Below are 12,483 nucleotides of genomic sequence, written 5' to 3' on the forward strand. Positions count from 1 at the left end.
ATTTGATTTTCAGTTGCTTGGGGACAAGCAACAATTTAAGTTTGGTATTGTGATGAGCGGATAATTTATACGCTTTTTGGCATTGTTTTTAGTATGTTTTTAGTAGAATCTGGTTACTTTTAGGGATGTTTTCATTAGTTTTTATGTTAAATTCACATTTCTGGACTTTACTATGAGTTTGTGTGTTTTTCTGTGATTTCAGGTATTTTCTGGCTGAAATTGAGGGACTTGAGCAAAAATCAGATTAAGATTTTGAAGAAGGACTGCTGATGCTGTTGGATTCTGACCTTCCTGCACTCAAAATGGATTTTCTGGAGCTACAGAACTCAAAATGACGCGCTTCCAATTGAGTTAGAAAGTAGACATCCAGGGCTTTCCAGAAATATATAATAGTTTATACTTTGCCCAAGTTTAGACGATGCAAACTGGCGTTCAACGCCAGCTCTCTGCCTAATTCTGGCATCCAGCGCCAGAAACAAGTTGCAAAGTGGAGTTCAACGCCCAAAATGGTACAAAAGCTGGTGTTCAACTCCAAGAATGACCTCTCCACGTGTAGACTTCAAGCTCAGCCCAAGCACACACCAAGTGGGCCCCGGAAGTGGATTTATGCATCAATTACTTACTTTTGTAAACCCTAGTAGCTAGTTTATTATAAATAGGACTTTTTACTATTGTATTTGACATCCTGGATTGTATTTCTGATCCTGTGATCACGTTTTGGGGGCTGGCCATTCGGCCATGCCTGGACCTTTCACTTATGTATTTTCAAACGGTAGAGTTTCTACACTCCATAGATTAAGGTGTGGAGCTCTGCTGTTCCTCAAAGATTAATGCAAAGTACTACTGTTTTCTATTCAATTCATCTTATTTCGCTTCTAAGATATTCATTCGCACTTCAACCTGAATGTGATGAACGTGACAATCATCATCATTCCCTATGAACGCGTGCCTGACAACCACTTCCGTTCTACATTAGATTGAATGAGTATCTCTTAGATCTCTTAATCAGAATCTTCGTGATATAAGCTAGATTGATGGCGGCATTCATGAGAGTCCGGAAAGTCTAAACCTTATCCGTGGTATTCCGAGTAGGACTCTGGGATTGAATGACTGTGACAAAATTCAAACTCGCAAGTGCTGGGCGTAGTGACAGACGCAAAAGGATAGTAAATTCTATTCCAGTATGATCGAGAACCTCAAAGATGATTAGCCATGCAGTGACAGCGCATCGGACCATTTTCACAGAGAGGAATAGGATGCAACCATCGACAAGGGTGATGCCTCCAGACGATTAGCCGTGTTGTGACAGAGCATTTGGACCATTTTTCCGAGAGGATTGAAAGTAGCCATTGGCACCGGTGACATCCTTACAAAAAGCCAGCCATAGAAAGGAGTAAGACTGATTGGATGAAGACAGCAGGAAAGCAGAGGTTCAGAGGAACGAAAGCATCTCTATGCGCTTATCTGAAATTCTCACCAATGATTTACATAAGTATTTCTATCCTTATTATATTATCCTTTTTCGAAAATTCCATAATTATTTTATATCCGCCTGACTGAGATTTACAAGGTGACCATAGCTTGCTTCATACCAACAATCTCCGTGGGATCGACCCTTACTCACGTAAGGTTTATTACTTGGACGACCCAATGCACTTGCTGGTTAGTTGTATCGAAGTTGTGACAAATTATGAATTGATATTAGAGCACCAAGCCTTTGGAGCCATTACCAGAGATCACAATTTCGTGCACCACAACCCAAAACCAAAGTTAAAGTTTCAGTGCTCAAAAAGTAAGGTTGAAATTTCACGAAACAGCTTGAATCCGGTTTACACTGGATTTACTCTCTTAATTTATAAAATAGTACTTCGAGTTCCCACTACAAGAAATAAGAACCAAACATTCAAATCAAAACCAAGAAGTTCAACCAAGAGAATACTAGAGAACTGTAGAAAATATGCCAACCAAGAATCAAAGAACAAATTAAAAATCATAACAAAAATCAAGAACTGAAATACTTAGGAACTGACCAGAATTAACACAAGAACAGAATAGAAAAATAAATAGAAGCAGTGAAAAATCTGACAAAAAAATCAAGAACCAACCTGAGTCAGAGGCTCCATTCTTGATGATGCAGACAGAGAGTGGCAGAGTGGAGGGAGGAGTGGAGGAAGACGCGGTGGCTGCCAGAAAAGGGAGAGGCGCTGGACGACGACGGCTGGACGGGGCTTGACGATGGAGGGCGAAGAGGCTCGACGCGATGGCGCAGGGGATGAAGACGCTGCTACCTGATGGCTTGATAGCGCAGCGAAAAATAGAAAGGGGTTAGGGGTTTGCAGCGACGGAAGGGAGCGGCGGCAGAGGGAGCATCGACGGAGGAAAAAGGGGTTACAGCGATGGAAGGGAGTGGCGGTGGAGGGAGCATCGACGGAGGCATTGCGAGCGTCGGCGATGTTTTTCGCGGAGTGTTGTGGTTCTTTGCGGAGTGCTAGGGTTCTTCGATGTTCTTTGGAGTGCTGAAGAGAGGGTTAATTGTCAGTGTTTAGGGTGAGGGACAATGAAGAGAGGGTTAACTGCTGCCATATCTGAACGAGTTAGGGTTTAGGTTCTTTGAAGGAGGGAGAAACGGGATAGGGCCAGTGCACCATGAAGATGGAGAAAGATGAAGTTTCGAAGAGAGAGGGTGTGCTAATTGTGTAACTCAAGGTCATCTGGAAGGACTTCACTGAAACGTTTGTTTTTTTTGTGTAACCTTTTGGCCACGCTTTTAAAGCGTACCAAAAGACTTGTAGGAAAAAGCTACGCTTTAAAAACGACACAATAATTAAACTCTGTCATCACGCTTTAAAAGCATGCCTGTTTATCTTTATGGCTACGCTTTTTAAGCGTAGCAAAAAAAAACGTGGTCAAATCTCTAATCAATTGCCACCTTCATAAAAGCATGGCCATTGACCCTTTTTGCCACACTTTTGAAGTGTAGCAAAAAAAATGTGACCAAATCTCTCCTCAATCGCCACCCTCATAAAAACGTGGCCATTGACCATTTTTGGCCACGATTTTAAAGCGTAGCAAAAAAAGTGTGGCCATAGGCCTTTTTTCTTGTAGTGAAAGTTTAGGGATTGAAGAATAGTGGTCGCGGAGAAGATGGATGCAAGGGAAATCGAGGGAATAAAGGTTCGCAAAGATTTGTCAAAGATGGAAGTGTCAAATTTAAAGGAAATTTCACTGTAACTGTTATCGCAGATGGAATTTAAAGTGAAAAGAGGTAACTTCGCAAAGAAGGCGAAGTGGTGTAGAGAGAAAGCGCGAGACACGGGAAACGTGTCGAACGGATCAGTATTAATGGGAAGTTAAGTTGTAATTATTACTGATTCGGGAAATTGAAATTTTAAATTTGGATTAAGTATTTTATCTTCCAAAAATGATTTCGAAGACAAACACATTAATCCAAAGGGGCAATTTGTTAATCAGAAAAATATTTCGATTAGGTGATGCTAATTCGAAGTATTGAAGAAATAATCAGAAGGGAGGCAGATGTTGAAAAAGGTGCATGTGCAGGCATTAGTTGGGAGTTGCTGGTAATGGACTCGATTTTGGATTCCTTCTTAAATCGAACGGGCCTGATCGAACAAAGTATTCGAAGGAGAAATCATCGAACGGTTACATAGGTGGAGAGGTTGGAGGCTTTCACCATGTGAGGAATTGATGGGTAACGTTTCATTAGCAAAAGAGTGGGAACGGTTATCAAGTAGTGCGCATTCAAGTCAGCGCCATGTAATCGGTGATTGGTTACAAAAGCAGACTATAAATATTAGAAAGTTTTAGGGAGTAAAGGTTGGAACTTTCCTTCAGAAATTACTCACGCACTCTCACATCTCAGAGACTTTCTGTGTTTGCCTCGAGTCAATTATCTGTAGCGTTCCTTCCACGTATCTTTATTTTCCATTTACATTTTTTGTAAACTTTAACTTTCAAGAAAATTTATGTTTCAAACAACAATTTAAGTTTCGAATGCAATTTATATTTCAGTACCTTTAATTTCCATGTTAAAAGTCCTTTGACTCAGTCGAAGGCGTATTTATTGCTTTCTTTAAATTTCAATGCAAACCTTTTCCGATTTCAGTTAATTTACCTTTCGAATTGCTTGTTTTAAACTTCTTTTATCTTTTCTACAAACTTTTATTTACTTGTTATTTTAATACCTGTCTAATCGAAGACACTTTGATGCACTTATAGAAAATTGGTACCTGTAAAAGAGGAATTGATTTCGCTCCCAGACCATTAAAATTGAACCACCATCGATTTGCTAAAAATCGACAAAACACCTTCAATCACATTTTTTATTTAGATGATTATCTATGCATTGATTATTAAAAGTAATTATTTTTACTGACATAATAATACGTAATTCGATATAGTATAAAATTATGTTGATGCATTAAAATTAAATTCATAAATAAAACCAATTTTTTTATGATGAGCACATTAAGTCTTAGTAACAATGAAGTCATATTTAGTAAGGTGGTAACAATGTTAATTTCTTATCTAAAAAATTGGAGATAAAAATGTAATCAAGATATATATTTTATCTAACAGAAATTTAAATAAATTGGAGTTAAAATTTAATCAAGATATATAGCTTCTCTAGAAGAAATTTTTTAATTATACTATTTAATTTGATTTTATAGAAAAAACTAATTACTTTATAGTTTAGTTTATACTAGAATTAATTGTTTAAAAAGTTCTTTTCATTCTCTCAAATTTGATACCCAAGTCAATATGATTTCTAAATTGTTTGAATTTAGGGTTGTAACCCTGGTATATGAATGTTACTTTATTCATCATGTGATGAAATGATGTGTTTAGTGGCGATGCGTGAAGCATGTGTCCTTGACCGGGAGGCACAGATACACCAACGACGACTTCTCTTCTGTTAGTAATTACTCAGGGTCAATTTGGTGGTGTTGATGATAATTAATGTGTTGAGCCGTTTTTGCTGGATAACATTCACGGAAGAGTAAATAATTATTTCTGAGTATAAAAAATTTAGATATTAATAGATTTACTTATAAAATAATAAAATTAATGTTATATCTACTATCTAGGGATGAAAATAGATTAGATTAGGCCAGATTTTATTTTTAATAGGCCTAATCTATTAAATTTAAAATATCTCATAATTTTGTTAATAATAAAAAAATTATTTATATATGTAATTATGTATTAATAGGCTCAAGCAGGCCAATAAGATTAATTAGTGAAGTTGGACCTGACCTATTAACATAATAGACTTTTATAAGAGTCTGAGCCTGTGTCTATTTTATAACAGGTCAGGACAGATCAGGCCAAACACAGGCCAGGTTGCAAGCCTGGCATTTGGAAAGAAATTGAAGATTGAGAAACTGAAACTGAAAAATGGAGACTGAGAGACAAAGACTAAATTAAGTCTCTATATTATGTTTGGTATAAAATATACTATATATATATATAAGTACAATTTTGATCCCTAAAGTATAGGCCAAAGGAGAGTATCTGTTGAGTTAAAAAATTAACTAAATTAATTTGATGATGACAAACATTATTTTTAGTGGATTAAATACTCAATTAGTTTTTAATTGTGCTTGATAAAGTGTTGTAGTCCAAAGAAAGAATATTACAACAGCCCAATAGGAAGAAAATCAAACCAGAAACAAAGTGGGCTACAAAGCACTAAAAGCCCAAAGTTGTTAAGTAATAGAATCAGTTGGGCTGAATGGAAACATATCTAACCCAAGTCCAAGTTGACTCCATCAAGCTTTTCATCCAAGATTGAAGACTTCCCTCTCTCTACTTGCTTCGGTCAGCATTAGAACAAAAGAGAAAGAGAGAGCTTCGTTCTTCTTGTTCTTTCATCAGAAAAGAAAGAGAAAGGTAAATCACAAAAAGTTAATGTCTAATTACCCTAATCAAAGCAAGCTAAACTAAGTCAGAGATGGCCATGCCATGGTTCACATCCTAGAAGGAAAAAGAGGTTAGCTACAAAGAAGAAAGAAGAAGAAATCAGAAGCTAGGGCAAAATCAGATCTTAGGCAAATCAGAAAGATCTTTCCATTATTGGTACCCCAAAGTAACTTGCTGAAGCTTCCTTTCCCCTCATACCCATTTCTGGTAAAATAAAGAAAATGGATGTTATGGAGTTTTGATGTGGATCAACGGTCAAGAAAGGAACTTGGAGCCAAAGAAAAAATAAATGGTTCAGATCTTTGAAGATATTGGAAAAAGGATGAAAGAGAAGATGGAAGGTATGAATGCATGAAATCTGAAATTTCTGCAACAGTCCCATCTCTCTCTTCTGCGTAGCTGTTGCTCTGTTTTTTGTGAGAAGGAGAAGTCAACTGTGTGAAGCAAGTCTATGGTGTAAAAAATTGAAATCATACAAATAGGAAAATCACTTCAGTTTGAAGGCAAGGAGAGATAACCAATGTTCTTGAGGTGCATATTCTGAGAAGTGCTCTCTGAAGAAGTTCATCTACTTGGACAGTGCTTTCTTTCAAAGGAGCATTCTGCCAAAAATGAAGAACTGAATTAGAGACATGCAAATCTGGTTTATCACATAGCAAAGAGCGAGGCTGTTAAAGAGTCAATCTCCTTCATGTTTTACAGATTGTAGTTTACTTTTCAATGTTTATCTTTCTGTAATTTCTTGAGTAAAAAGGCATATTGAGAGAGTTCAAGTAAAAGCCAATGAGTGAAAAGAGTTTGAATGATACACTTGGAAGAAAACCTAGAGTTATTTCAGATTTCTTTAGGTAAGTCTGTGTCTTATATCTTGTACCTGTGAGGTATCCCTTTCTTAGTTGGGTTAGCACTAAGAGTGAAGAGTTAGGTATTAGCATAGCCAATGTCAAGTTAGGTTAGAACTTGAGTGTGAAAGGATTGTGTCAATCCTGTGGAATTGGTGTATGTAATACTTTAACTATAGTGGTAATTCCACCTCTGTTGTGGTGGAGGCTGGATGTAGGTTGCATAGCACATGGCAACCGAACCAGGATACATGATGGCGTTAGCTTTTCTCTTCTATGCTCTATCCTGTTTTCTGATATTTATGAGACAAAATAAAATTGTCTCATAAATGCTCTGCTGCTAAGTTCAAACAGATTCAGACAACAAGTTTATTTTAAAGTGTTAAGTTCAGTAACTCAAAAGAAGGTCATAGATTCAACCCCCTTCTCTAAGTCTTCTATAACCTTCAGTATCCATCAGCTTTTTCAAAGGAGACCAGTGATCAAACCATAAATATTGATCTAAATTACACAACTCCACTCAACGTCTTTCTTTAAGCTATTGAAAGCATTTATTATACTTGTCCAGACATAAGAGGCTCCACAGGCAGCTTCAAAATCTTCATCACAATTGTAAATTCTAAATTCTAATTTAATTGTCTATTTAAATAAGTGTCAAAAATTTAAATTCTATCTTGTGTATCCATCAATTTCTTTAATTTTTATTATACTCATGAACCACTAATAATAGCTATAGATGATGGCCCATGAGCATCACTCATTCACTCTTATAATAATTGGTTAATTCTAAATTTGTAAACTAATTAATATTGTTTTATGATAAAGTATTATGGTTTGACAAATGAAAAAGTGATATTTTAGTTTAAATTAGATCATCAATTCAAAAATAAAGCTTCACAAATATAATTTTCTATTAATTTAGGGTCATATTTCATCATAAAGTATAAAAATACTACTCCATTGCAGCAATTAATTATAATTACTACTCCCAATTCTATTTACTTGTTATTCAAGTCAATACCTTCATCGTAAAGGCAAAGGTGACTACTTATAATTATACACATAATATTATATTTTAAGAGATATTAAAATTAATAGTTATTATGATGATTAGCGTCCACCAAAGCGCCTCTTTCTCTGCTGAAATGAAATCAATGCTTCTACAAACTCATCCTTGCCAAAATCTGGCCACAGTGCTCCATTGAAGTAAAGTTCTGCGTATGCCAATTGCCACAACAAGAAATTACTTACTCTGAGTTCACCACTTGTTCTTATTAGCAAATCAGGGTTAGGAAATTCAGTGCAGTTAGTCTCCAATTCCTGTTCTATGATGCCTTCGTTGATTTCTTCCAAATCTAGAATGCCATCTTTGACTTTTTTTGCCACACTCTTGCATGCTTGGACCACATCGTATTTTCCACTATAACTAACTGCTACTATGAGTTGGAGTCTTGAATTTTCTTTTGTGCTTTCCTCTGCATACTTTATCATTCTAAGTAATGAGCTGGGCAGCTTTGTTGCATCTCCAATCACGGATATTCGGATTCCTTCCCTGTATATGTAACAAGTAAAAATGATTCATTTAATATTAACCAGATGAAGATAGAAATAACATTTGGTTTGACGCTCCAGACTATTATTTATAAACGTAAGGTGTGCATATTACAAATATCATCTTTTAATAACAAAGTTTTTAGAGAGTTTAAAAGTGTAAGACATTTGTCATTTATGAGTTGATTATTGGAGTTGAATTAGATATATTTCATCTCGATTTTAATACCAAACTCATCTTTATTTTTAATTTAATTTTGATGATGAATAAACATTATTAAAATATTTAAATTACAAAATTATTAATTTGATTTTCACATAACATATGTTAATTAATAATTTTGTGATGCAGGTTTTTAATTGGGTCGGAAAATAAAAATGTTGTTAGCCCAAATTAAAACCAACAATCAGCCTTGCTACATGTTTCCTATTATGTGGCTGAATTGTTGTATTAATGGGCCAAGCTAAATGTTATTGCAACCAAGCCCATATTTAATTTTGATGAAAGTTTCCTATGCTTGATCCGTTCCAAATTTTATCAGGAAAGCAAATGTTATTTTTGGGCCAGAAACTTATTGATTATTGCAACCAAGCCCAATTCTATGAGATTTTCTCATGCTTTATCCGAATCCATGAAGCAAAGAAAAACAAATCCTCAAATGCTTCCAACGGATTCCGTTACACTTGAAAGGATTTCAAAGCTAATTTAAGCATTGGGAATATAAGCAAGTGAGAGAAGATTGATTTGACTAAAGGCATCATTGTTACACGCCAACTAAGGAAAGTAAAAGCAATCTATTTTCAATTAATTAGTTTAACCACTTTCAAATTGCTTTTCTTCAGATTCTTTCTTCTCTCTCATCCCTTTCTCTCTTCGGTTATTACACAGGAAATATTGGTAGCCATGGAAGCAAAAATGAGCTACCGAAAGGAAGAGAAAGTAAGCCTAAAGACCATCACAATGATGGCAAGAAAACATACTAAAATAAAAATGAGCTGTGGTTGAGATTGTCACCAATTTTGGATAGATTTGGTGAGGTAATCTTGGCTTCTCCATGCTCAAAAAGGAAGAAGAAGATCACGGCCAGCCAGGGAGATTCTTGAAGCATGGCTTGTCTTTGATTCTGCTCAACCACCACAGGAAGTAGCTAGAGTGGCGAAGTGATGGTAGAGGCAGAGATTGAAGCAGATGAAGTCATCATCATCATGAAGCATCAAGGGCCAGAAATCCATCTTGGAGAGCAAGCCAAGGATGGAGAGCTCGGATTGATGAAGAGTGATGACCAAGAAAGGACTAGAGGTAATTGCATGTTAGTTATTGCATGGTTATCTCTTCTCTCTCTGTGTGGCCGAACCGGTTTTCTTGAAGGAAGAAGAAGTTGACTTGGGTTTTTGGCTTCAAGTGTGGAGGCTTCTCTCTTCTATAAAAAGGGGGAACAACCACTGGTTGGAGCAAGGAGTTAGAAGTAAGCATTGAGAGTGCAAGGCACAGGATTCTCAGAGCTACCTAAGCTTACAGATTTTCTTCTCCTTCAATGTATTCTGTTTTGTATTTTTCTGTTTAATTTTGTCATGTCTTGAGTCTCATGGAAAAAGGCAAACAGTGAGGTTTGTATGAAAAAAGCCATAGAGTGGAAAAAGGCAGAGAGTGCAAAATTAAAAGAAAAAGCCATAGATGTCTTAGAGTTCCTTTGTTCATCTATGTTGTGTTTCATGATTTTGTGGGAATCCCCTTGTAAGTTGGGTTAGCACTTTACAGTTTATAATCTGGAAGATTATAGTGAAATTCCATCATGTTTGTGATGGAGACTGGATGTAGGCTGCACTGCACTTAGCAGCTGAACCAGGATATATCTGGGTGTAATCTCTCTTCTCTCCTACTCCATTTCTGTTTTCTACTGCACAGGAGCAAAAACCAAAAATGTCTCGTGGCTAGGGACGAGCTAAAAACAGAAAAGTCTCCTCTAAATTCAGCAAGTTTTAGCAAGCAAAAAAAGGGGCTAAGATTCAACCCGCCCTTCTCTTAGCCACTAAAACCATCAATTGGTATCAGAGCTTGGTCTCAAAGAGATTAAGCTTTGCAGCTTGGAGTAAAGATCCTCATGGCAGAGAACAGTGGCGTAAATGTGGTGTCCTATAATCTGACTGAAGGTCAATCAAGCAACAGACCTCCTCTTTTCAATGGGAAAAATTATACCTATTGGAAGGAGAGGATGAAGATATTTGTACAAGCAGTGGATTATAGACTTTGGAAGATTATCCTGGAAGGGCCTCAATATCCAACTACCACAAGTGCTGAAGGAGTAGTCTCTCTCAAACCAGAAGCAAGATGGACCGAAGAAGATAGGAAGAAAATAGAGTTAAATGCCAAGGCAGTAAACCTGCTCAACTGTGCTATCAGTTTTGAGGAGTACCGACGAGTATCACGATGCACAACAGCAAAGGAAATCTGGGACAAGCTACAAATCACTCATGAAGGAACCACCATTGTTTAGAAAACTCGGACAGACATGTTGAACAGAGAATATGAAATGTTTGCAATGAAGGAAGGAGAGTCCATTGATGAACTGTTCGAACGGTTCAACTCCATCATTGTTGGCTTAGATGCTCTGGGAATTACACATTCAGAATATGTGCTAGTGAGAAGAGTGTTGAGATGTCTTACAAAAGAGTGGGAAACAAAAGCTTTAATTATTTCTGAGAGCAGTAGCTTAGATTCCATGACAGTTGATGATTTGAGAGGAAATCTTGCTTTTGAAAACACCTATTTGAAAAAAGATTCAAAAAAGAAAGGAATAGCGTTTTCTTCTGTAACTAACCCTCTGGATGATGAATCCAGTGATAACTCTTCTGAAAATGAGTTTGTGTTGTTTGCAAAAAAATTCAGGAAAATGGTGAAGCTCAAAGGCAAAGGCAGCAGCTCAAGGAAGATGAAGAAAGACCTTAGCAAAGTAACCTGTTACAATTGCAAGGAAATGGGGCACTTCAAATCTGATTGTCCCAAGTTAAAGAAGGAGGAAAAGCCGAGAAAAGGAAAGAAGAAGGGACTGATGGCCTCATGGGAAGACTTGGAGAATGACTCAGATGATGATGATGAAGAAACCGAGACCAAGTCGCAACCATGTCTCATGGCATAGTTGGGTCATGCTAGCATGTACCAAATTTCTAAGCTAGTCAAAAAGAATTTGGTTAGAGGAATTCCAAATATTAAGTTTGAAAAGGATCTTACTTGTGATGCTTGCTAATTAGGCAAACAAGTAAAATCATCTTTTAAATCAAAAGATGGAATCTCAACCAAAAGGCCATTAGAAATGTTACATATTGATCTTTTTGGTCCTACTAGAACTCAAAGTTTAGGAGGTAAATTCTATGGTCTTGTGGTGGTAGATGATTACTCTAGATTTGGTTGGGTACTTTTCCTTGCTCATAAGAATGATGCTTTTCAAGCCTTTTCCACTCTTTGCAAGAAAATTCAAAATGAAAAGGATTTGAAAATTGCCCATTTGAGAAGTGATCGTGGAAGGGAATTTGAAAATCAAGATTTTGAAAAATTTTGTGATGACTTAGGAATTTCTCATAATTTTTCATGTCCTAGAACCCCCCAACAAAATGGGGTGGTTGAAAGAAGAAATAGAAGTCTTCAAGAGATGACTAGGGCTATGCTATGTGAGAATGAGATTCCTCAATTTTTGTGGGCTGAAGCTGTGAACACAGCATGTTATATTTTGAATAGAACAATCATTAGAAAAGGGTTAAAGAAAACCCCTTATGAGCTATGGAAAGGAACCCCTCCAAATCTTAAGTACTTTCATGTTTTTGGATGCAAATATTTTGTGCTTAATAATAAAGAAAAAATTGGAAAGTTTGATCCAAAATCCTATGAAGGAATGTTTGTTGGATATTCCACCACAAGCAACGCCTATAGAGTTTATCTCAAAGAACATAGAACCATAGAGGAATCCATACATGTTACTTTTTGTGATTCTAACTTAATTCCCAGTATTGTGAAGGATATTGATTCAGATTGTGAAGAGGCTGGAACAAATAAAGAAAATTCCAAATCTGTGCAAAGTGAAGAATCTGTCAGCCCGGTTTTGTCTCGTCAGATTGGAGGAGACATTTCCATTTTGGCTCCTGAGCAGGTACGAGT

At 36.5% G+C, this 12,483-nt stretch overlaps 1 protein-coding gene across 3 annotated transcripts in view; it reads right to left on the reverse strand.

The window, feature by feature from the left end:
- The window catches only part of LOC107609300 (dehydrodolichyl diphosphate synthase 2), a 19,896-nt gene continuing 15,124 nt past the window's right edge, over positions 7,712 to 12,483 (reverse strand). For all 3 annotated transcript variants that reach the window (XM_021107526.1, XM_016311194.2, XM_016311195.2), the window contains one exon: positions 7,712 to 8,334. In XM_021107526.1, the coding sequence (XP_020963185.1) occupies positions 7,893 to 8,334 (442 nt within the window). In that variant the 3' untranslated portion in view covers positions 7,712 to 7,892. The remainder of the gene's footprint in view (positions 8,335 to 12,483) is intronic.

The sequence above is a fragment of the Arachis ipaensis genome, chromosome B07 (genome assembly GCF_000816755.2).
Source record: "Arachis ipaensis cultivar K30076 chromosome B07, Araip1.1, whole genome shotgun sequence".
Lineage (NCBI taxonomy): Eukaryota > Viridiplantae > Streptophyta > Magnoliopsida > Fabales > Fabaceae > Arachis > Arachis ipaensis.